The 26574-nt window shown below is 28.2% G+C and overlaps 2 protein-coding genes across 5 annotated transcripts in view; one reads left to right on the plus strand and one right to left on the minus strand.

Moving 5' to 3' along the window:
* The first annotated feature begins 8306 nt into the window (after positions 1-8306).
* Positions 8307-18731, plus strand: LOC129959890 (UDP-N-acetylglucosamine transferase subunit ALG14 homolog). Its single transcript, XM_056072789.1, has 5 exons — positions 8307-8650; positions 12009-12145; positions 17193-17330; positions 17673-17732; positions 18523-18731. Exons 1-5 carry the CDS (start codon positions 8488-8490, stop codon positions 18691-18693), a joined length of 669 nt encoding a protein of 222 aa, XP_055928764.1. The 5' UTR covers positions 8307-8487; the 3' UTR covers positions 18694-18731.
* A 580-nt stretch (positions 18732-19311) lies between these two features.
* Positions 19312-26574, minus strand: part of LOC129959869 (UDP-glucose 4-epimerase-like) — a 33183-nt gene continuing 25920 nt past the window's right edge. For all 4 annotated transcript variants that reach the window (XM_056072778.1, XM_056072772.1, XM_056072767.1 and 1 more), the window contains exons 5-10: positions 25096-25272; positions 24822-25002; positions 22697-22782; positions 21039-21116; positions 20636-20750; positions 19312-19583 (exon numbers count right to left, since the gene is read on the minus strand). In XM_056072778.1, the coding sequence (XP_055928753.1) occupies positions 19507-19583; positions 20636-20750; positions 21039-21116; positions 22697-22782; positions 24822-25002; positions 25096-25272 (714 nt within the window). In that variant the 3' untranslated portion in view covers positions 19312-19506. The remainder of the gene's footprint in view (positions 19584-20635; positions 20751-21038; positions 21117-22696; positions 22783-24821; positions 25003-25095; positions 25273-26574) is intronic.

The following is a 26574-nucleotide window of genomic DNA, read 5'->3' on the forward strand; positions in this document are numbered from 1 at the left end:
TTCTTGTACAAAAAATACGTCCATCCAATAAAAGACAACTTATTGAATCTATAATTGATTCTTGGCACCATGTGATTATGAAAGAGGAACTCCAAACACTCGTTCACTCGATGAAAATACGCTGTGAAGCTGTCTTAAAAAATAAGGGTTATCCTACTAAGTATTGATTGTGTAAGTATCACTTTAAAAAAATGCAAATCTAAGATACCTCTTACTAAAATTAGTGCAACTTTGTTTGTAATACAGATATTGTAATACTGTTTTTGTTATTAAATCCTACATTAAATTACCTTCAATTTGATATATAAACATTTGTATTTAAGTGAAAATTAATATACTACAAGCACGCAAAGTTGAAAAACATGAAACTTTCAAAAAATGTCCACACTTTTGGCCACCACTGTATATATATATGAACATATTTTATTTTTTTTTCTGTAAAGAAAAATAATAAGAGGGTTGAAGCAATTTGTACTGTGCAAATGATTCCAAAACTTGGGAAAAAAGATTTAAATTTCAGATAGAAAATATGTTTTAAATTTTAAAAAAAAATTTGATTGCTCCAAAATATTTTCATGCTTTATCCACTCCCATATTGAAATAAATTTACATAAATGAATTAAAACATAGATCTTTTATTGCTCAAGAATGAATTACCAGAGAAAATATTTCACCATTGTTTCTATTTAATTAAAAATTTATCTCCTATGCTTAAAATAAAATGGATTTAATTTTTGTTTATTCAGTCTAGTTTTGATTGAAGGAATAAAAGTATAAAGAAATGAATTTAAGTTAGATTTGCCTTTGTGTAGGAATGAATTTTCTTTGTTTTGTCTCATCTTTCAAAGAAAATTGCTGACCATAAAGAAGGAAGTGATGCTGGTTACTGATTCATTTATATTAATGAGTTCAAAAGTTGAAAAACGTTTCTGCTATGATAGTATAAAATAGTATGTATGCAATTGTAGAAACACATATGAAAGATAAGATTTTATTTTAATCCTCTATTTTGTCTATTATGTCATAATTTTAATTAGAAAACTATTGACTCATTCTTATGGATTCTGTTCAGAAAATTAAACTCATCTTTGGATACATAATCTATCATTTCTATATATTTGATGCTACTTTATTTTTAATGTATATATAAACTGAGTGCAATATTTTTGAATCACTGTTAACCTGAGAAGGTGTGCATTTTCAGTGGAAAAATTTTAATTTTGCTGAAGCTACATCCAAGATGACTTGGAAACTAATTATAGATATTTCAAAAATTTCCCTCGTTTAAGAAAAAAAATGTCTGTGCCTCTATCGTGCAATGGATACATTTGCCTTTTATTACTGGACAGCTTAGAAGGAAGTCGCAAATAAGTTTTATTTAGTATTTCAGTTTGAATAAATTTGCATTTCTGAAATAAATATTACTATCTAAATTTATGACAAGACCCTCTAAATTTGGAAATAACCATATTCATGTAAATTTTGCAGATAGAAGTGTGAAACTTTGAAAAATTTTTGGTTGTCTTTTTTCTCTATGAAAATTTAATGTTTGTTATTTATTGTCAACAATTAAAGAAATCCAAAGCATTTTTTATATTTTCCCATCTTATTTAAAGAAACTTTGCAACAATCGGAATATCCAGATGACAGTTAAGTTTGATTTCATTTGGCAAAATAATCGATGAAGTAGCAAGTCTATAAGATGTCGCATTTTGTTGACAATTTTCAGGGGTGTTTGTGCTCCGGGGAAACCCCGGAATTCAGGGGATTTTGAACTTCGATACCCGGAAATTCCGGGGATCTTCGTTCAAAAGGAAGTAGGAATAATAATGAATTATTTATTTTGATCTGGGTAATTTTGTTTGCTTTGAAAGCAGAAAACGTAAGGTCAGTGTGTGTGGTGAAAACTTTTCCTTTTTTTCTCCAAAGGCAGTGATAAATGCGTGAAAAGGGGGAAAAAACTTCTTTTTTGTTCTTTCCTTATTGCGAGTGATGACTCATTCCCCCGGTTCTCGGACATTCTCTTCTGGATTCTTTTCGGCAAGTAGGCGCGGCAGAAAAAAAAGGGAGAGACTTCGTTCGACCAGATGTGCGATCACGTGACCTGGGTTCAAAGGTCTTAATTTTGCAAAATTAATGGTTATTAATTTTGCAAAAAAAGTATTTCATTGAATTTTTATAATTAGGTCATTCAATACTTCATAATTGTAATTTTTCATTTCTCCCCCCCCCCCCCCTCCTTCTCGAAACTCCAAAATGTCGGTTGTAAGTCCGTAAAAGTTTCAGGGGATTTTTTGGGGTCCCACAAACACCCCTGAATTTTTGATCGGGTGTCGACGATGTGAAGTCCGCAGACTTCTGATTCAAATATCATTCATTCAGCTTATAATTTTACTACTTTTGACAGTATAGCTGATAAGGTGGCTGGTGAATATTGTATTGTTTGGAGATATCGTATTGGTCGACCAACTAAGAACTCAATGCGGTGGATGTTGACGCTGTTTTGTAAAGTCGATTTTCAGACATCTGAATTGAATGTCGCTCATTCAGCTTATAATTTAGCCGAATAATTAACAAACTGGTGAGTAAATAAGATGTCGCCTGTTTTTTGTCTTTCGGGTAAGATGGTATCATGATTTACGAAGAAAAAATTCTTTGTATCCACTTTTTTGATCATTTATCAATGGAATTATTTGGGGAAAAAAAACGTTTTTATTATATATCAATAGGACGATGAATAGTTTAAAAAAGAATCGTCATTTTATTGAATTGCTACTTCCATGGTAATGAATTTGTAAGTTCATTTCACTATGAGAATTCTCTGATTAAAAATCTGGTTAATAGTTAAACCATATTTAATAAGACACTTTTCTCTCTCGACACTGTTATGTAGTATGCAATGCTAAAAAGAGTTAATTAGATGCAGTCAAATTATGTGAATTCACTGTAAATCAGCAGAGTAAGTAGATTGTATAATTATAAATTAAGTTTATCTGCAAAATATCTGTTTTTACCAATCTAATTAATTAGGCTACGATCATTTCACTAATGAAATATTAACAATTGCAAAAGACTACAAAATATAAATAATTGTGATATGGTAGCTTTTTAATAACACTAAAAAAGCTTATTAAATATGCACTAAACCTTTTAAATAAATTAGAACCAAAAATTTTCAAATTCTATCTTCAGTATAATAACTATGTATTAGAGAATATTTTTTATTTTACTTTTTCTTTCAATTACTCTTTTCGGTAAAAACTATATAATTTCAAGGCTTCTATATATTTTTTTAAGTCTGGTTAAAAGTTCTTGATAAAATGATGATTAAAATATTTATTCAAAAATATTTGTATAAAACATTGACCTCTTAACATAACTACCTAATTAGATGACACTTCTTATTTTGGACAATTGTTATTATTTTAATTCCTTGAGTAATAAAAAGCTATTGGAGATATTGAAGCATTTTTAAATGATTTTTACATTTTCAACTACTTAATGTTTACACTTAATTGTAAATTTAAAATTTAGTGATTCGATGTACAAGTCAGATTTGCCATTGTATGTGATAGGTTTTAGAAAAACCAGTACATACAGTTGTCGAAAAAACACTCATTTTGGGGGAAGGAATATTAGGTTTCAGTAGCTCAAGGGGAAAAAAAGCACTTAATAATAAGAACACATACCAAAGAGTAAAGATAGGAGAGTTCAGATTCAAGAATTAATTGTTTGTAAATGTAATGCATTAGTTTTTAAGTCAAAATATACACATATATGTATATATTTAGACTTATGTAGTATAAATAAATATTTTTAAAAATATCCAGAAGATTAAGAACTGTGTCGAACATCTGTCGCCGCCTCCGGCAGCAAAATGGGGCTGGCTGCCTTTATATTTATAATCATACTAGGCTGTCTTTAATGATTAACTATTTCGTTAGAAATATTGGTATGTTTAATTTACATTAAATATGTTGTGCATAGTTTTGAAAATTATGCAAAAAAAATCATGATTATCCCAAAAATTGATTTTTTATCTAATTGTTATTGTATAAGAGCAATGCTTTTTTTATTGATAACCTTAATAATCATAATCTTTCTATTGGAATCAAAGCCCACGATATGACGAATTTGTATTATTGCTTCATTGTACAACTTTATGATAAGGACGAGAGTGTTTATAGATATTTAATAAGATGATAGGTCAGTGATCTCCGGCTTTAGTTTTAAAAATGAAAGTTGATGAAATTACTGGAATTTTGGCGTTATATAGATTAGTAGTGAATATAAGATATCCTTCGAGAAGCTTCTTTGTCACGGAGATTAAAAATCCGAGAGACAGAAAACTCAAAACCGTCGAGCCGTGAGAAAGAGTTATTTAAAGGAGTCTCACTTTGGCGGGTTGATCTCCAACGAGCATTCTGAGCACTTAACGGCGTTGTAATTATTTAATAGCGATTTACTGTTCGACTGTGTTCTATTTTCGTATAGACTAAAACATCATTATTCTTTATTAAGCCTGCGAATTTTTCAGCCTTTACTCAACGGACGGTTAATGAGAAGTAATTAGGTAGCAACAGTTATGTAAGCCTGAAAGAAATGTGCCACACGTAAATAATTCTTAGCCATTATTAAGATTTTAGAACCTTTCTGTCATTTTTTCTGCGAATGAAAATTTCTTTTCCCGATTGATCATGTTTCCGTGAGAGGTCTTAAATTTTAAGAAACAAGAAGCCAAATTATTTGCTGGATCCAAAAACTTCTGGAATAGATTTCGAAATCCGAAAAGTTTGGAATGGAAATTTCCATAACAGTTTTAATGAAAACAACTGCGGATTCTTAGTCTACAAATGAAATCCAAAATGCTCAGCTGAAAGATCCTGATATCAGACCAATGTTGGAGTAAAAAATAGATTCGACAAACTGGCCACCTCGCTCAGAAGAATCATGCCGCAAAACAATACTTAACTCTGGGATTCTTTACATTTTAAGGTGGGCTTTTATATCGTATGTGAGAGAGTGCTGGTGGAATTTTTTGTCAATGGCAATAAATTGGACCAAAAAATTGTATTCTATAAATACTGCAACAGATGATAGCGCAAGCTGGCGGTATTTTGGAATCATGTAAATGTTAAGTAAAGCTTGAGAGAGAATGGGATGGATTCCGCATCGATCGATAGATTTATTGCTTTGATATTGCGAAATGGTGCAGAGAATGGCACGCTTGTTGAGCCTGGAAAGTACCTAAAATTGCTTGCATCGCTATAATGAGCGTGCACAACACGGCTTGAGCCTCCCCGGTAACTTCAAAAGGCAATCGATAATTCCTATGGCGTCATCTTAGTATTGATGGGCTATTTTGTTAAATGGACAAAAGCAATTCCAATGACCGATTTGGAAGATTCTTTCGACTGTGGTTGAAGAAATCCTACGAAGTTGGATTTCTTATTATGGCATGCCTATAATATTACAAACGATTCAAAACACAAATTTTTATTCTGAGCTCTTTTGGGATTTCTAAAGACTTGAACGGCAGCATTAGATTCTGAATCCTATGTCACTGGCGAGAGATTTAATCGAACAATTTTAAACCATCTTTCTTTCTTTTTCGTTTAAAAATATCTATTTGATAAATAATGAAAAAATATCACTTTGAATTTGAAAAAAAATTACATTTTTTATTTGAATTATGTAGCTGTTTAGTATAAAGCAAGAATTATTGTAAACGATTTGTTATATAGAGAGCAATAGTAAAAAATCAGCTATCTTCATTTGACATTGCAGCTTAGAATTTTAGTTGTTTTTAATACAACTCTCGTTTATTTAGGGTAGAAACATTTTACATGTTAAGAAAGCAATTTTTGCCTAGAGAATTTGAACTTGCAATCCATATTAGATGTTGCAGTATTTTATTATGCCTCAATCATAATAAAATTCTGCATATAATTTTAGAGGCTCTTTTTACAAAATGACAAAGTCTTTTTTTTTAAATGCAAGTTAATTAACCCTTGAATAACAAGTAATGTTTAAATACTGTTTTGATAAACTGTTCCAAGTTTATGGTACAGTTTTTCAAGAATGATCATGTTGCATTTGAGTCTTTTGAGCAAAATTTGTTGGAAAGGGCTTTAAAAGACTAAAGACTTTTGCTTTGTACAATGTAACTAGCTTGTGCCTTTCTTAACACAATTTTCCTGCTGCCGCAGTAATAAAGTATTGAGTTTGGGGTTAGAAGTTCAGGCGCTGTCCTAAACCTAATTAACTGATTATGCTCAAAAACATAAAGTTCGTTGCAAAATAGCCTTAAAATGTCCTTAAAAAGAGGAAATAAATGGATTAATTTTTTTGTGGGGGGGGGGGAGGGAAGACTACAACAACGGAAGTATAAAAAAATCGAACCCAAAAGATTTGTCGAGCTATGGTTAGGGATGACGAATATTTTACCAGCGGTTATTACGTAACCAATATCAAAAAGTCACAAATATAAGTGATCAATACTTTTCAAAGAGGGGTGTGATTCAAATCCTTGATACGATCTTACTGGTTATATTTCGATTACAGGTTTTGGATCACGATAGAAAGCAACAATCGATACGATATCACTGAAATTTACCGGAGCGGTGACTTCACTGGAAAGTAACAATCGATACGATCTGTCCAATAGAAGCTCTCGAACAAAACAGCTAAGGAGAAATCTGTGAATGGATTAAAAATTGAACGGACCGGTTATTGGAATTATCGTATCATGGAATTGCATATCACTGAAATTTATCGGAGCGGTGATTTCACTGGAAAGTTTGAAGTCGCCGCTCCATGAGCGATATTCGCATTTGATGATGCAATATTCCATACAAATCCTTTTTAATTGTTTGTGACGACTTTGCATATATTCCGTTTACTGGTGGCGCCATCTATTGGTAGAATATAGAACTAAAATGAACAATTTAAAGAAACGACATATATATTTAATTCAAATTTTTAAGAAACTGGTTTACTCCAATAAAGAAATTAAATAAATAGTTTAAAAAAAAAATTAAATTTAAGAAGTAAGCTGAAATAGATAAATTAATTCAATCACACGTTACTTAAATTAGTAAATTAAGTATTAATTACAATTAATAAATTTTATATTTAATATTAAGTAATAATTTTTAATTAATAATAGGATTGAAATAACAGATATTTGGAACAAATATTTAAAAATAACAATAGCAAAATTATTTGTTATTCAAAAAATCGTGGATTATGCATCTCTAGCTATGGTGCGATAGAGATGACGAATATTTTCAGAGGGGCTATTACGTAACCAATATCAAAAAGTCACAAATACAAGTGATCAATACTTTTCAAAGAGGGGTGTGATTCAAATCCTTCATACGATCTTACTGATGATATTTCGATTATAAGTTTTGGATCACGATAGGAACTAACAATCGATACGATATCACTGAAATTTGCCGGAGCAGTGACGATACGATCTGTCCAATGGAAACTCTCGAAAGAAATCTGTGATTGGATTGAAAAGTGAACGGACCGGTTATTGGAATTATCGTATCGTATCATTGAATTGCATATCACTGAAATTTATCGCAGCGGTGATTTCACCGGAAAGTGCGAGGCTTCACTGGAAAGTGCGAAGTCACCGATATTCGTATTTGATGATGCACTATTCCATACAGATCATTTTTTATTGCTCGTGACATGATTGACTTTCATTACATGTACTCTGTTTACTGCTGGCGCCATCTATTGGTAGAATATAGGACTAAAGTAAACATTTTGAAGAAATGACATATATTTTTAACTCATCTTTTCCAGAAAATGGTTCACTCTAATAAATAAATTAAATAAATAGTTTTGAGAAAAAAAATTTAAGGAGTAAGCTGAAACAGATAAATTAATTCATTCACACGTTAATTAAATTAGTAAATTAAGTATTAATTACAATTAATAAATTTTATATTTAATATTAAGTAATAATTTTTAATTAATAATATGATTAAAATAACAGATATTTGGAACGCATATTTAAAAATAACAATAGCAATATTATTTGTTATTCAAAAAATCGTGGATTATGCATCTCTATGGTGCGATAGATGCTATCGCACTAGAGCTCTTTCATGATCTGGGATCATTTTATCTTGAAAGTATTCTGAGAAATCTGCACAAATAATTTGGTCTAGAATAGATATATAGTAGAAATGATCCATAAATAATATAGTTATGATTAGTTATTCTACTCGAGAAAAAAAAATGAAAGAGACATATGAAGCAAACCCAAATACCGGACATTTGACTGTTGTATTGTTTATGTTTATGTTGAAAAATGCATGTATGTAGTGAAATTTGATAGTTACAATTCGAAGTAACTGGAAGTAATTTTGGGTGATTTCTTATTCGAGTTCGAGTAATAACTATAATAATTTGCCTACTTTTTATTTTTGTTTCTTAAATAAAGCAAAATAAAAAGCTATTTACATTATGTCCAAGGAAATTTTCTACTTTTTTCAAAATGTTGTATGTACATTATTGTGCCTGTTTATTGTTCGTATTTTTATAGTCTATTTACGAATTCATAAATCAAAACAAGTTTTACCTAGAGCCAAATCGCTTTCTGTAAAAGTGATGATTCCTTTAGGATCAGGTAATCGAACTTTTCATATAAAATAAATTCAAAGAGTGTAATTTATTTATCCTTTTGTTTAAATTTCTGCTGAAAGCTCTCACAAATTTCTGCAATTTTTGTGATGATACACATTATAGAAAATTGAAATAAAACTAATGCTATCTGAATTAAATGTTACTTTTATTTTTTATGTAATATTTTTACATAAATATTACAATGAAGTAAATTTTTGCAGATAACATATTTAAATTAAGAATTTTTTATTTACTTTAAATAGAAAACTATGAAATTATTAAAAATCCAGCTTATTTTATTATGTCCTTTTTTTTTTTTAGAAATTTTGTTTCTTAAGCTAAACAAATCTTTCAAAATGATTCTTATAAGAACTATTCTAAATGCAGGCATGGCACATTTCAGCTCTTTTGGAATGAAATTTTATGATTCTTCAGATCTATTACTTTTTTTCTTTTCTGTAATAATTCTACAATATTTGTTATATTTCAAGCAGTTGTACAAATTTACTCATTTTATTATTCAGTTAAACACACTTATTTTTCTTCTCTGTATTTATGTTTGACACATTCTATAGTTTTATAAAACTTAGACATTTTTTTTTTTGGTTCTAAGCTTTTTTATGTATATAAATGATATTTTGCAACATCTTTAAAAAAATTCAAGGGAAGGTGATTTATAAAGCGAAAATGCATAGCTTCAAAGTAATTCTCAATTTTCTGCTTAAACTGCACAAGAAATTATTTTTTAGCTTCAAAATGGTTATATAATTTAAGTTGCTCTGATAAGAAATGAAGTAAAACTTGACCTTGTGTGAATAATATGTGTTTTATAAAAATTTAAGCCTTATAGTCAATTGATGGCTAAAAAGATGATCTTTGTGCTTTTAAAAAACTTTGATATGTTTTCATATCCATATAATTTGATTTAAAGACCAGTTTTTTTATCTATTTCAAATCACGTTTAAGTTTTGCAGTTTGTACTTCATTCACTGGTGTTATGCAAGAAAGATATATATAATAAAACACCATTTATATGCTTCTCATTTAATTGTCATCTTATTTCATTACAGTTTTAGTTCATTCATAGACATTGTAATGATAAAATTTTTTTTACGAAGCGCAGCTTCAATTATATGCCATTCCCATCTCTCTAAACTTCATAGATTTTATGTCTCAGCCATTAGTAAGCACAGCAAACTTTTCTAGAAAGCAAGAAGGGTAGCATCCTTTCCCTTCCAATTATTTCCATATAAGGAATAAAAAAAAAGGTAAAACATCTGGGAACAACCCATGTCTGAGAAGATGGGGGGGATGAACAATGAGATGTTAATTTCACTGGACTTAATCTGTCTCATAAAATGTAATTCTCAAATTTCAGTGTATTTGGATTATTATTTTTTTGATGTTTTGTTTGTTTTTTAAAAACTTATCTTGAAAATATACGATTTTAATAACATTTTAAAAGAATTTAATAAAAATATAGGATTAATAAAAATGGCATTATATATATATATATAATACTAGTGTTCAAGATTAAGTGAATTTTCAGATTTGGTCGATTATCTCCAGAACTATTGGACAGATTTTGATGAGATTTGGTTTGTACATAGGTTGATATAATACAAACAGAACAAACAAAAAAACAAACCCTTATTTAACAGTTATATTACAGATGAGTGATCGTGCGTAACACTAATCAGTGTTGGAAGATATGAAATAGCGATTGCAGAATAGAACAAAAGAAATGAATTAATAAAAAGCATGGTCCCCTCTTACAGATATATAAGCTTCGCACCATGATTTCATACTGGAAATAAGAAGTTCATACGTTCCCGTGAGAATTGATTTCACTCGTTCAGCAACGCTGTTTTCAGGCCCTGGATAATTTTTGGAGGGGGGATGGGATTTACAATTTCACTCACTAGAGTGTCCTAAGCATGCTCTATAGGGTTGATTTTATATTTTTCAATTTTATATATTTTCATTTTATGTCAGCTTGTATCAGTCGCTTGAAAGACATATAAAGAATTCTTTGTAATATACTACGTATTTGTTTTTAAAACAAAGAACTTATAAAAAAAAAAGAGATATAAGAAAAATATTTTTATTCTTCTAATAAGCCATTAAATCATCTATGTCTCAGCCGTTTGATGACTATAAAGAATAATGCTTTTATCAAATAAACAAAAATAAAGTCTTATAATATCTTTATTGTTATTTATTCCTTTGTGATTGAGAAAAAGTGGATAGTTTAGTATTTTTATTTTAAATTTTATTGCCTTCTGTATATATATTATAACACATAAATTATTCTTATTTTCTGCACTTTATTTTTAATTCGAATGAGAATATATTATGACAAGAAATTTATAATTCTTGTAGTTTCTCAGAAATTTACACATTAATTACACAGCAAGTTTTAAAAAGTATCAAAATCTATTTTTTCAACAACTATTAATAAGTTTCAAACATAATTAAATATTGGGAATGATTATACCAAAGCAAATAAAAAAAGGATTTAAAATATTTATGACATTTTTGATTATAGAAATTTTAAAGATAGTACAATTTTTTTTTTCTATGCATGAAATCATACTTTTCTACTAATAAAAATAACTTTGTTTAATCTGCATGAAATCTTCATTTAAACCTATTTTTTAACTGTATTAGTGAGAAAAATGTGAAGAAAATTATATTTAGAACTGGCTCCGAAGTGTTTGGTGCCCTGTACGAAAATATTGTGGCCCTTCTTTTCCTTGTATCTATCTCTAATCTTCAATAAGCACTCAAAGTGCAATTTTATTTTATTTTCGTAATATTTATTCGTTTGAAATGCAGTAAAAGATTACAAATATAATAAGGAGTTATAAATGACAGATGGCACACTGATGTTTCATTTATTCAAGCTTGTTAGACCTTAGGGGATGAATTGTGCGAAATCAAAGTAAAACATACGAAATAGTTGAAATTCATGCTATTTTTCAAGGCATATAATGTTTTCAAAATATTCAAAATAAATGTCATGCAGAATGTATTGTATATCATTTTGTTTTAATATTTACAGTGGTGAGAACTTAGCAAAAGATTTAATTGTGCTATGAAGACAATTCGACAATAATACTTTGTTGTCGGATTGACAATATAGACTTTGTTGTCGGATTGACAATATAGACTTTGTTGAACTAGCAGCCATGTAATATGTTTCCATCTAGCAACCATATAATAAATATCATATCAAGCTTCATTTCCTTAAAAAAAATTAACCAGTGCCATTCTTTGAATTTCATACTGTTATCGCAACTGTTTGATATTTGCAACAATTTTTAATAGCAATTATATATCTGCATGTTTTTAAATTACAGGAGGTCATACATTTGAAATGTTTCGTTTAATTCAGAACCTCAGCGAAAAGTTCAGACCCCGAATTTATGTGCTTGCTGATACCGATAGCCTTAGTGAACAAAAAGCAAAATCTTTTGAAGAGGCATTGCCAAGTAAGGTAGAAAATTTTTAACAACTTATCTGTATTTATAAAACACATAAATGTTAAATCATTAGTTTGCATTTTGATTTGTGAAGAATAAGCATTCATGATTTCATTCTAATGTTTTTCAGCCATTATTATATTTTTAAAAAAATGTAAAAAATGTAATATAATAAAAAATGTAAATAATGTAATGTATGTCTAACTGTCTTTGGTGACTGGGTGATTAAAAGTTGCTAAAATTTTCAATTAAATATTTTATGTAGCTTACTCTTGATGACTTCTGTAAAGTATTTTTAAATTTTGATAGGTATGTAACTTGTACTATTTTAGATGTACCATTATGCTATTCATCTCTCCAATTTTCTGTTTTTTCCCTTAAATTTTAATTTTAATTTGAAATGAAAAAAAAACTTCAATTTTTGAACTAATTTTCTTGCTGGATTATTTAAAAACAGATACACTTTCAAAAATTTTTATCATTGCATACTTAAACCTTATACAGAAATATAAAAATTTTAACAAAGTTTGTTTAAAGTATGCTTTAAATAACTTAAATTATATTCTTCATAGAAAAATAAACAGTATCTGCATGATCAACAATGGATGAAAAATCCAGGATAATATATCTGGAGCAACAATGAAATCAATTTGAGTCTTTTTACAACAATGAAATATATTATTATAAAATAAGCTTAAATATGTTTTAAAAATTATTTTTTAAAACCTAATATTAATGAATAAATAAGGTGATATGATTAAGAAAATAATTTTTCGAATTTTATGATGATGTGAAACCCATTTTTGCACTATATTTTTGACAGTTATGGTAGGGAATATAAAAATTCTGCTTCACTTTTTTTAATTAATTAAAATTTAAAAAATATATCATTTTAAGGTGCACAATCCTACTTTCTGAAATGCTTCTAGTCCAAATTAGATAACTCAAGGTCTAATTGTTTATCTTGTAGAGCATTATATAGGGTTTTCATTAATTATTGTCGGGGTTTCCGTACCTCATAACTTTCGAATAAAAAATATTACGCAAAAACCGATTACGTATTCGTAAATTACAACTCAAAGAATTTTATTAATGATATTAAAAAGATTAAGGAATTTGCACATGGCTGCCCTTCGTGGCTCGTAACACATCGAGACGAAATTCGATTTCCCTTCAAGTGTTCTCCAGCATTTGTGGGGTAACATTTTGGATCGCAGTAACAATTCTGCGCTTCAGTTCATCAAGGGAGGGCACAGGGGTCTTGTACACAATGTTCTTGACAAACCCCCATAGAAAGAAGTCCATCGGTGTTATATCTGGTGATCTCGGAGGCCATGGGATTGGTCCACCTCTTCGCATTGTTGCCACGTAAAATTCTTTGAGTTGTAATTTACGAATACATAATCGCCTTCAGCTGAATGCCTACAAAGTGCAAATTGTGCAAGCTTTACACTTTAATATCATTAATAAAATTCTTTGAGTTGTAATTTACGGATACGTAATCGGTTTTTGCGTAATATTTTTTATTCGAAAGTTATGAGGTATGGAAACCCCGACAATAATTAATGAACACCCTGTATATGTTCTTCTTTATTTTTAGTAAAGATTAATTGTTAAAGATTTTTATTAATGACTAGTTGCCGTTGTCAACTAGCTGTCTTGGCAAAGATATGGCTAGATTTAATTTTTGTTAAATCTTTAGATAAAATTTCTTGTGCATGATTCCATCAATTTGTCAGACATTAAAGTTCAGTTATTTTAATTGTCTTACATATATTCAGTTCATTGTATATCTGAACTTTTCTAATCGAGCACTATTATGTCTTGTTCATCTCTAAACTTATTTAGCCGTATCATAACTTCACTTTTTTATTTATCTAATAAACTTCATCGATATTAAATAGGATCCTTTCCTAACTTTCAATAATGGAAGAAAATCAAATGATCAAATATTTGATGAAACAATGCAAATGATCTCGGTTTCATTCATACCAATGAAAATTTTGTTGTGAACCATACTTAAAAAATATGTTTAAATGTTAATTAAACCTAGACTAAAGATATATAAAGTAACTGAACTAAACGATAATTTTAAAGCTTATGGTGTGAAAATTAGTTTTGTCTGGGAATATTTTTGAGAAATTATCATGAAAAGATATCAATTTTTTTAATAAACGAATTTTTTTTAAAAAAAATAAAAAAGCTCCTTTAAGGTACACAATCTATTCTCCAAAGTATATGTGGACCAAATTTGGTAGTTACAGGCCGAGATAAGTAATAAAATGTATGCTTGCTATATTCTGTTTAAATTTTCACCTGATAATAAATATTATTAGAATTAATTTAGATTATATGTCTACTAATAATAAAGATGAGTGTGTGCATTTATGTTGATGCTCTACATGCCAGACCTTTTGATCTACAGCTACTAAATTTAGCACATATTTTACACAGCTAAATTTAGCTTTGTAGGGTAATTTTCACCTTAAATCGATTTTTTTTAAAAATTAATTAAAAAAATTAAGCCGAATCTTGACATTTTTCTGCAATAACTTCTGAAAATATTATTGCACAAAACGAATTTCACACCCTCTTAAAAAATGTAAGAAGAAAATGTCTTTTTAATGATACCAATTTAATAGTCATACGAATTTTTCCAGAATTTTAGCAACTTTTTTAGAAATATTGTTTGCTTAATTTCCAGTAATAAATTACATTTCTGCCTTGAAATTCAAATCCATTTCATTGTTTCCTAAAATATTTAATCACATGATTTTCTTCCTGTGTTTATTGAAAGCTAAAGATGAAGGATTCATTTTAATGTCTCTGTAATTTGCAAGACAAATACAAGGCTAAAGTTACAATACCACAATGGAAGACAATAGAAAACATACATTTACTTTTTTTAAGAATAGAATTATGATGTAATGGGATTACTCTTCATTGGAAATATTCATGTACACAATGTACAGAAATATATGTGATTTTAAAGTAACACATCTTTAAAGGCTAAAAATGTCACAAAATCAGGGACATAAAAATATATCTAAATGATTTAATTGAAATTAAATATAACCAGTACCCACACCGAACCATCAGATTGCTAAAGGCGATTAGTTGAGTAATAATCATATCAGTTCTTAATGAATAATGAAATGTTTAGAATTTAAATTCATTGTTTTTTCAATTTTGATTAATAAGGTAAATATGATTATTCATAAGAATTTGAATTTCAAGCAGTTCCTGAAAAGAGATATATACAGTGTCTCACAAAAGTGATGGGACACTTGTAATTTACAAAAGGAAATTGTAATGAAATAAATTAAAAAAACACATACAAATTTTTTGTGGGTGTGTTTCATATTTAAATTTAGTAACAATTATTACATAACATACATTTTGTCAAAATATTAATTTAATAAAAATACAATTGTTTAGAACGGAGCTAAAAATAGCTCACATAAGTGATGGGACACCATTAGATATGCGATAAAAATCGTATGAAATAAGCAATAAAAATATTTTTGGTGGTTTTATTTTTACTCAAAAGCAATTGGCAATAATTTATAAAATCGTCTGCAGTATTTCTCTCCAGTTTGTTTTGGAATTTTTGTGTTTTTTAGCTCTGTGCGAAAAGAAACTTCGCCTGAAATTCGAAAATTAGCTATTAATTTGCATATTGAACGTGGAAAATCTATTAGAAAAACTGCTGAAACAGTTAACTTGAGTCATTCAACAGTTTTCAATATCATTAAACGATATAAAAAGAATCCTATTATTCATGATAAAAGAAGACCTGGCCGACCACCAAAGCTATCCGATGGAATAAAGCGAATTATCGTTCGAAATATTAAAAAAAAAAAAAAAAAAAAAAAAAAAAAAATCAAAGAAAGAGTGCTCCTAAAGTTGCTGCTGATTTACAAGCGTTATATGGAATAATTGTTAATCCTGAGGCTATTAGAAGAGTAATTTGATCTGCTGGATATCACGGTAGAGTAGCCAGGAAAAAATTCTTCGTAAGTGAAAAGAATAGAAAACTCAGACTAGCTTTCGCAAAATCCAACATAAATAAGAATTCTGATTACTGGAATAAAGTTATATTTGCTGATAAGAGTAAATTTAATATATTTGGTTCTGACGGTAGAGTCTTGGTGTGGCGAAAACCCAGGAAAGAATTTCGCAAACAGAACTTGGTGCCAACAGTAAAACATGGTGGAGGAGGAGTTATGGTATGGGGGTGTATGTCGTCCGCTGGAGTTGGTAATCTAGTTTTTATTGACAGTATAATGGATCAGTACAAGTATATTGACATTTTAAAGCAAAATTTGAAATCTTCAGCACGAAAATTGAACCTTCATAACGATTTTAAATTCTACCAGGACAATGACCCCAAGCACACTGCTTTGAACGTTAGACTCTGGCTGCTGTATAACTGTCCTGAAATAATAAAAACACCACCACAATCTCCAGACTTATATCCCATAGAGAATATTTGGCAAGAATTGGAATCAAGAATTCGCAAACACACCATTTCTTCAAAACAACAATTAAAATCGGTGCTTGAAGAAGAATGGGGTAAAATCACTCCAGAAATCACAAAAAAAAATTAGTCGAATCCATCCCAAGAAGATTAAATTATGTTTTAAAAGTAAAAGGAAATCCAACAAAATATTAAAACCTTTTAAAAAGTAAAATTTTTGGATATATATTTGATGGAAAAGTAAGTGTCCCATCACTTATGTGAGCCATTTTTTGCTCCGTTCTAAACAATTGTATTTTTATTAAATTAACATTTTAATATTTTGACAAAATGTATGTTATGTAATAATTGATACTAACTTTAAATATGAAACACACCCAAAATTTTTTTGTACATGTTTATTTATTTATTTTATTACAGTTTCCTTTTGTAAAACACAAGTGTCCCATCACTTTTGTGAGACACTGTATATAATGATTAAGTATCATACAGTTTTTTTCCCTCTTTTATATTTGACATTGATAAGTCTAGTTTGTAAATGAATTTTTTTTAAAATAATTATTTGTAAAATTTGCTTTCAGTCTGCTACAGAATCCTACATAATAGAAAAAATACCTCGTAGCAGAGAAGTTGGACAGTCATGGTTGTCAACTATATTTACTACTTTAAGAGCTTGTATCATTGCACTTCATTTAGTATTGAAACACAAACCTGATCTTGTAAGTAAATTTATAATTTTTTTTTAATCTTTAAAATGTCTTTTATTTTGCAAAAATTTATATTGTCTGCTGAGAATGATAACTATTCTTCAGTTTAGAATTAAAGCATTCAGTATCATAAGCATAAGGTATTTGTGTGTTTTGGTGGGTGGGTGACCATGCCATAAGCACAGTCCCCCCCCCCTTTTAAGGTAAATAATACACAATTTATTTGCATTTACATTTCAGAAATTCTGTAAAATTATTTGAATAATTTTATTTTAAAAAATGTTTTTTTTTTTTTATTCAGTCTCATTTAACATTCAGAAACTTTATTCAAAATTATTTTGAATAACATTTCAGATAGTGTGCAATGGACCTGGTACATGTGTACCACTGTGTGGTGCAGCTTTTTTACTACATGTAAGTACTTTATTATAATTTTTTAAAGAAGTGATTATTTGCAAGTACTGTCAAATTCAATATTCTTTCAGTAAGAATTTTTTTTTGTCATATTGGTGCCCTTTATTTTTGTAGGATTGATTTTTCTTTACTTAAAATAAGTTATAATTCATATACCAAATATTTTTTAGCATTTTAATAGAGACATGCAATTTTTATTGATTAATATATAATTTCATTCAAGCATTCAGTGATGAAATTGCTCCAAAAATTTCTTTAAAAATATAAAATTATCAAACCTGGAGATCTCCATAGGTAGAAAAGTATCCTGCTTATATCAACAATGAATTTTAAATTATTAAACTCAGATTTCCAAAATTATTACAATTACTTACAATTCCATTAACAAAATGTGAATTCAACAATTTTTTCAATAAACATTAAATTCTATAGTTTTTTTTTTTTTTTTTTTTTGAAAAAACGGAAACTGAAGTCGTGATATCCTTATCTTTTGGTTATAGATTCTATTACTAGCAGAAGTTCAGATAATCTTTTTCATTTTATTTTTCTTCCTAAACTTAGTTTCTTTTTACTGGATAAAATGTAAAATAATGCCATTTCTAACTCCATTTCCCAATGATTATAAGTATTCTAAAGAAAAATAAAATTCTATAGGATGGTAAATATTTGTAAGTGACATTTATCTGTTGATGAATTTTTCAACAGAACAGTACTTGCAAACAGCACTTTTTTTTTCTTAAATAATTGATTTATTTGCTATCAATTATGACCATGTTCATTGTTTCCATAGGTGTTGGGATGGAAACAGATCAAAATAGTTTATGTTGAAAGCATATGTCGAGTTAAAACAATGTCATTGTCTGGTAAAATCTTGTATCACTTAGCAGATCGATTTTTTGTTCAGTGGCCAGGGCTGAAAGAAAAATATCCACGTGCAAAATACATTGGTAAACTGATTTAAAGAAATTGTAAAGTCAAAAATAAATTATTTATTCATTATGAATTTTTCATTTTTTTCCCCTTTTAAAATGAATGTTTGTTTGTTTGTTTTTGTTTGAATGTTGTATGAAATCAAATGAAAATAAAATTTTTAGTTGTTCATTATGAATATCTGTTGATTAGAATATAAATTTTTTTCTTATCATCTATTAGAAAAATTTACTGTATCTATTAAATTAGTCATGAAATTTTAATTATTCTAATTTGCAACAATCATGAATTTAAAATAGTGAAATCACCATTGTTAGTAAACATGAGTTACTGGTTGTGGCAGTTAAAATTAACCAATACCATTTAGTTATTTATTTTAACATTACATAGTTTGTGTGTGCATTTGTTCGTTAACATATCAACAAAAACATGTCATGCAAAATGCACTGCATTTCATGAACCTGACAAGATATTTCAAAAAGTCGTTTACAAACTTGAAAGGCAGATCAGACATACAAAGAGAGCAGTGGAATCATAAATGTGCTTTTTTCTTATCTTCTTTTTCAAATACAAATTAAATTTTTTTTATGGAATGGATGGAAATTATTTAAAGTAATATAATGCATTATGGAAGAATGCTTCAGTAACATGACATTTCATAAATAAGTTTTATTTTCCTATTCAGGGTGCCTTTTCTGTTTCAGCTTTTTGAAAAAATTTTATATACATGAACTTTCTTATACCTCTTCCAGAATTTAGCACATCTAGACTATTGTCTTTGGTGGGATATAAATTACTTTTCAATGAACTTAATACAGATGTTTAATATCGAATGGAATAATGTTTAGTTGGAATTTCCATTGGAAACTTCTGTTCTGTAACCTTCAGGATTAAGTGTTTGCCATCTCCAGTAATCTTCACCTATTGGAAGTTAAAAAAAAAACATTAGAAACAATCTTAAAAGATCAATTGCAAATTGTTAAAAATAATATTTAAAATACAGATGAGAATGAATTGAAACACATTATTACATAAGTCTAAAACCATTTACTTTAAATACTTAACCTTCCTTAATATTACAATCGATAGAAAAATCTAAATTGCATCATAAATTTTTAAAGAATTGAAAGGTAATAATATTCTGGATAATAAAGGTGAAAAAAAAATCTGGTGCAAAAATCTTTTGTACGATAAATTATACTGATGCTAAAGGTTCAGAACATATTTGCAATTTCATACAGAAAGTAAATTAAAAACAAAGAAAAAAACCCAGAAATAGTAAAAGTTAAAAAATATATGAATAAAATCAAATATCATGTAAAACACCCTGTTCTTTTAAAAATTCAAAGATGTTGATATGTGGTTTTTGTCCATATAAGTGTGGTAAATTACAAATACCATCAAAATCAGTGCTGAACAATCTATGAAAACATGTGTATAGTTAAAATGTTCTCACAAGTACTATAAGTTCGTGGAGGATCTGAGTGAAGCAGATTTTTGTGGTCAAGGTTTGAACGATCAATCCTTAACTAGGTTAGGATGACATCGTAATTGCGGTTAAGAAAAGAAATTCGTATTTACAATGCAGAGTTTTTTATTTATTCAAAAAATAAATAAATAAAATGGATTCTTTTTTTTAAATTGTCATCAGAATTTCATGAGCATTAATGCATTCAAAAATTTGAAAATTGATTTGTTTGATTCCACTTGTTCTTTTCTCTTCTGATATTATGAGAATTTTTCAGTGTTAACCTGATTGAAAAAGACCTCTTAATTTTTTTTTTAAATATTCATTAACTAAACTAGAGCTATTTTCTTAAAAATTCCTTTCTTGTGTTCTCTTCAGAATACTCAGATTATTTAGCAGTAATTTGTTTTTTGCTGTAAATTGCTTTGTTGTAAATACATACGTTCGTACATCACTTTCATACAGTTCACGAGTGCTTTTGCAGTAAATACTGAAAAGTACTTACACATTTCTTTTAATCCATATTGTGCCTTCCAACCAAGTTCTTTTTCAGCCAAGGTGCAATCTCCCCAAATAGCTGGTATATCTCCTCGCCTTCTGTCTGCTAATCTGCAAGGGATCTATGACAAAAATTTTGAGATTAAGATTTATCTTTATTTCTCAGAAAACAGTTTTTGACATTTTAAATAAAACAAAAGAGAAAAATACCTAAAAATGATTATTTTCTTTCATCAAAAATCTATATTTATTAACAGTCGATATATTGCCATGCAAAGTTTTCTACAACAAACTATAAATTTTAAAAGATATTTTGATTCTAAAATTTTTTTTATGAACTCTGAAATTTTTTTTAGATTAATTATTAGAGAAAAAGATTGAAATTGAGTGACTGATTATTTTTACCTTACCTTTTTGCCACTAATTTTTTCAAAGGCTTCAACTAACTGAGCTACTGTAATGCCTTGGCCAGTACCCAAATTATATACCTAAAATAGAAACAAGTATATTTTTAAATTGATCCATTCAAAATATATTAGCCATGAATAAAATTGTCTTTTTGTAATTTTTACAACGTTTGATAGAAATGTTACAGTAGAAATGTATCATTGTTAGATATATTCCAATATATTAGTTCATTTTATTACATCAGATAGATATTTAATGAATACTTTTAAAGAAATAATTCTTAAATATTTTAAAATTTTCACTTTGTTTAGAATTTTTTAGTTTTGATTGCTATATTTGATTTTGGATTTTTACTTATCCTTTACACTCTGAAAAGTAATAAGATGCATAATTATACATGTATGAGTGATAAGGATTCCTTTTAATACTTAGGAAGCTCAAAAATATAATTATAGTTGTATTATAATTCCTAAAAAGTATTGCTAGGTTATTGCTATTATACAGCTTTTATAATAATCGCCTAACACGGATGTAAAAATGGTGCTTGCTATGGAGTGGCAAATCAGACTCGACATAGGAATAAAAAGAATTCAATCATTTGCATTTCTCTTCTTAACAGTGCTTTATCCCTCATTCCATATAAAAAGAGACGATACATATACATTTATTTGTAGTGTTATCAAAATACAGTGAGTAGTGTTTATAGGTTATATTTGTTAGAAGTACATGTCTTCAAGGAGCCGATAATTCATCCCAGATATTACTGATGCGACAAAGGTCAGCAAAAAATTTCACTTAAGTTATGAGCAAGATATAATATTTTTTTTTTTTTTTCGAAATAGTCCAAAAATTTGCAAAAGATCATTGATATCTGTAAGTTGAGTTTCGATATCGGATTTTTGATATAATAATCTATCCGTAACTGTTTTGAGCGGAAAAAACACACAATACAATAAATATTGTTTGAGTTCAAAATGAAAATAATAATAATAATAAATTTATTAAAAGGTGGAGCGTAAGCGGCAGCCCATCGAATATTTGAGAAATAAAGCTTTGAGTAGGAATTTTTTCGAAACACGATAAACCTTCGTATAAACTTTTATTTGCGATTTTTTAATACAATAAATAAGCATCATTTTACAAAGATTTTTAAAGAGTTAATATTTAACATTAAAATATATATAATCATTTATTTGATTCTAACATATGTAGGAAAAATTAAATTCTAAAGGAATCTCCTAGAGGACATATAGTTCAAAGAATATATTTAGGAATATTAGTTCTATGCAGACAAATTTAAAATATTTAAGAAATGGCATTTAATAATTTCAAGAATTTTTTTGTTTATGCTATCCAGTTTTTGACTTTAATAAATATTGAAAAACTTTTAGAGATTTTGATTGAAAATTATTAAAACGTGAAATTAAAACGATTTCATAATAAAAATAAGAATTTATATAATAAAATATTATTCAAAGCTTAAAAATATTATATACATATATTATTTGGAGCGTTAATTGTTTTTGAATTCAATTCATGGTTTCCTAAATATTTTTTTCTATAAACGAATATATAAAAGTATATTTTATCTCTTTTAAAGTCAGATCTTTGTATTCTTCAATTTATTTTTATTACATTTCATTAACTTTTCTGCATTTACCTTGTATCGAGAATTCTTATCAAGTTTCTTTAGGGCAGCAACGTGTCCTGTTGCCAAGTCCATCACATGAATGAAATCTCGTACTCCTATAAAATTTAAATGCGTTATTAGAAAATTAATATTATTCTGGATCATTTTATCCAATTAATAAGCAAACACGGGCCCACACTATGTTAGGTTTAAGATTGTTATGTTAGGTACACACTATGCTAGGTCAATTATACTTTCTCTAAAGCAACTTCACCCTTATGAAATTGCAAAAGTGAACTATTTAATTTATTGTGGGAATTAGGATTTAATATACTATAAAATGTTTTTTTGAATTGTGAAGAATGAAAAAGTAATTTGAATCTTTTTTTTTTTCAGTTTTTAAATACATTCATTCTGATTCAAATAATCGATAAAAATTATTTATTTCATTTTGCAAAACAAATTTTAAATATCTATTCCTACTCTAATGTTCTTATTTGCAATTCATTATATGTTCCATCTGAAATTTTCAGGATAACATAAGAATAAAAAATTTTAATAAGATTAATTTTTTGTTTAGAAGCTATCTATATGAAGGCTATTGGAACAAAACTTTTAATTTGAAAATTGGTGGTTTAATGATAAGCAGAAATTGACTGTATTCTCCTAGCTCCCACGCCATGCTAGTTTAGGAAAGTTTGCTATATAAACATATTCCAATTTCATACACATGGAAGGTTCTTAGTGAGTTTGAGACAAATATCAAGTAAACTCTCAATAATCCGATCGTATTCTGATTTAAACCCTCTGTCGTTTTCAGAAGGGCGGCTGGAGAACATTAAATAAAAAATATTATGTCACTAGGATAATTTGATTTTAGTAATTTTGAAATAACGTAAACAATAAGTTCTCTCATACTTTGTAATATAGTGTAATTTTCTGTATAATTTTGTATATTTCGTACAATAAACATAGGTTTTGTTTCTAAAATATGCTTTACGATGACTTTTCACCACTACGGCACTTTTCTGGTATGATATCTTCCAGATTATTGAAAGTCTGTTATAATCGCTTATCCGATCACGAAGTTAGTGCATCTAGAAGTAGCAACCAGGGATTCTTTATAAATAAAAGTTAACGATTGTTAAATTATCTACTAAAAAACCATTGTTATCAAGGGTAATTTTAGAATTAAAATTATTATTATTTATTTATAACAAAGTTATATATATGGATTAGGGCGCAGAAGCTTGCTGGTAAGGGAAATGGAGGGTTTTCCAAAAAGAAAATAGTCGAAATTTTAATTATAAAGAAAGGATTTTTTTTTTACAAGTAAATATTGCTTGTTACACAAATTGGCACACTCAGAATAAGAATTTCTATTTTTATTTTATAAACCTGCTATTTTTTAAAATTTTTAGATTAAATTTTTTATATCAATAATTTTACAAAAATGCACGATTTTATTTATTTCTATTTATGAGTCGGTGTCATTTACGTTTGTACTCATTGTTATTTAAGCAGATATTCGATGTTTATAAACAATGTAATAACTGAATGAACGCAATGAAACGGAATAGAAGCTTTTCAAAGTTCTAATTCTTTGTATATATGATATAGTATTGTTCTTGCATTTTATAAATCAGAATTTATGTATGTTTTAGATAAATATTTGACAATCTGGCTAATATTAAAAAAAAAAAAAACGATCTATTTGCAGTCTTTTCCCACCCTAGATGGTATCTCAATCAACTCATTAGGAAATACGTCATTGTTAGGAAGCATTTTTCACATACATGCGAGATTTGATTAAATCTATCCTTTTAATTCAACCGTAGGCAAAACTATGCTATATAGGCTTCAAAATAGTATAACTACAAGTACGATATTTCAAGAGAGTGAATGTAAAAAAGGGAAAGCAAACGATATAACAATCTTTTTTTGCACAAAAAGGGTTTTAATTAAATTAGAATCGCGTAATGAAAGGCTACTTGAGTCGGTAAGATTTGTTGAATTTGGATTGTGATGAGTGACATTTGATAGAAAGATTGATTCGAAGAGATCAATCATGAGCTAACAGAGCTTAGTGAATGATTTTTTTTTCACTTGTTAGAATATTCTCTTTGCAATTGCTTCGATGTTTAATTTTACTTACCAGTGCCATCATCCGTGTCATAATCACTTCCATAGATCACCAGCTCATCTTTTTTCCCCACAGCCACTTGTCCAATGTAAGGCATGAGATTTGTGAAGGGTCTGGTCGGATCTTCACCTACTAAACCAGACGGATGAGCGCCGACTGGGTTAAAATACCGAAGAGAGATGATGTTCCATTGCTGGGGAGATAATGATTAATAAAATGAATAAAGTTGTAATTAGTTTTATAGAGTATCGACTGAAAAAGAAGATGTAAATCCAAAAAAAGTAACCTTTTCTGCCCTGCAGATATCAGCCAACATTTGTTCGACAGCGTATTTAGTTCGTCCATAAACATTGGTCACATCCCCTATAGGATGAGCTTCATCGATAGGAAGGTATTGAGGGTTTCCGTATACAACACACGAGCTACTGAAAACCATGTTGTAAACTCCATGCTCTTTCATAACCTAGGAAGAGGTATAGATTAAAAATATATCCATCTGTGACATACCCACATTTGACAAAATCAACAAAGAATATATTTTTAAAGATTCAAAAAGTCGGATTGTTTTCGATTAGATTTTAATCGTTTAATATATAGTATTTCCCTCCATTTCTATATTAAAATACTTTATATTGACTGTAAATATAAACATTGAGATGCATTGTGGGTATGGCTCTTGGGCATTAGAGCAATAAAAAGTACTCTACACTTTGCAGGGAACATTTATTAAATTCTTTTAAGAAATTAAATAAGATTAGCAAATGATGATAAAATAATTCAAATTCTTAAGAGGAATCATTTCTTATATCATAAAAGTTCCTGCGGTTTTTTTTTTTTTTTTTTTTTTTTTTTTTTGCTTGTTTGTTTTTATTGAAGTCTAAAATTCTGCCAAGTTATATATATATATATGTTATCGGTAAAGTATGAAATCCGGCATTTTATAGAATGTCTAGGCATTGTATATAATACCTAAAATTAACCGGCAATGTATGAAACAATTCATATTTCACACATTTCCTAGGCATCCAACAGAATGCCAAATGAGAAACGGCAAAATATGAAAAACATTTCCGATTCGTAATGAAATGTAATTCAAAACGTCATGCAAGCTTATAATGTTGCAACAAATGGGTTAATTTTAATTACTTATTTTTTATATTAAAATTTTGTTTTCTTTAATAAGAAATGCGTATATTTTGTTTTGTAGAACTTTCATTTTTCTTTATACATTTTGAATAATTTTTTTTATGTCACTCATTATTTTTTCTGAATATATATTTGTATTTTTTGGAGAATGCACGTCATTTATCTAATAGCCTTTTTAGGACCTTTTTTCATACTTTGCTAAATAGCATTTGTTATTTTATCGAATGTCTAGGTATTATATACAATAGCTAGGGAAACTAATAATTCTCATATTTCATACTTTGCCTAAAAACATCCAGTATTATACATAATGCCTAAGCATTCTAAAGAAGGCCGGCGTTTCATACTTTGCCAATAACATATATACAACATAAAATTTAGGATGTCATGACAAGCTTTTTGAAAGTTTGGCATAATGGATGCATTTAGTTATTTTTCCTGTCTATGGAATTGGGGAGAAAAAAAAAAAGAGAGAGAGAGAATAAGTTTTCTACATTTTTAGCAAATGGATAAATCAAATGAATTATTCTCTTACCGCTTTGAAAACAAAATCAAATCGATATTTAAACGAAATCTCTTGTGTAAGAAAATATCTTTTTGAATTATATAATAATAGATA

The sequence above is a fragment of the Argiope bruennichi genome, chromosome 2 (assembly GCF_947563725.1).
Source record: "Argiope bruennichi chromosome 2, qqArgBrue1.1, whole genome shotgun sequence".
NCBI classification, from domain to species: Eukaryota; Metazoa; Arthropoda; class Arachnida; order Araneae; family Araneidae; genus Argiope; species Argiope bruennichi.

Excerpts from the sequence above, each read along its gene's own strand:
- LOC129959890 (XM_056072789.1), top strand. The coding sequence starts at position 8,488 with ATGTCCAAGGAAATTTTCTACTTTTTTCAAAATGTTGTATGTACATTA. Across the intron at positions 8,651-12,008 it reads GATGATTCCTTTAGGATCAG|GAGGTCATACATTTGAAATG; the intron begins GTAATCGAACTT and ends TTTAAATTACAG. Across the intron at positions 17,331-17,672 it reads TGAAACACAAACCTGATCTT|ATAGTGTGCAATGGACCTGG; the intron begins GTAAGTAAATTT and ends ATAACATTTCAG.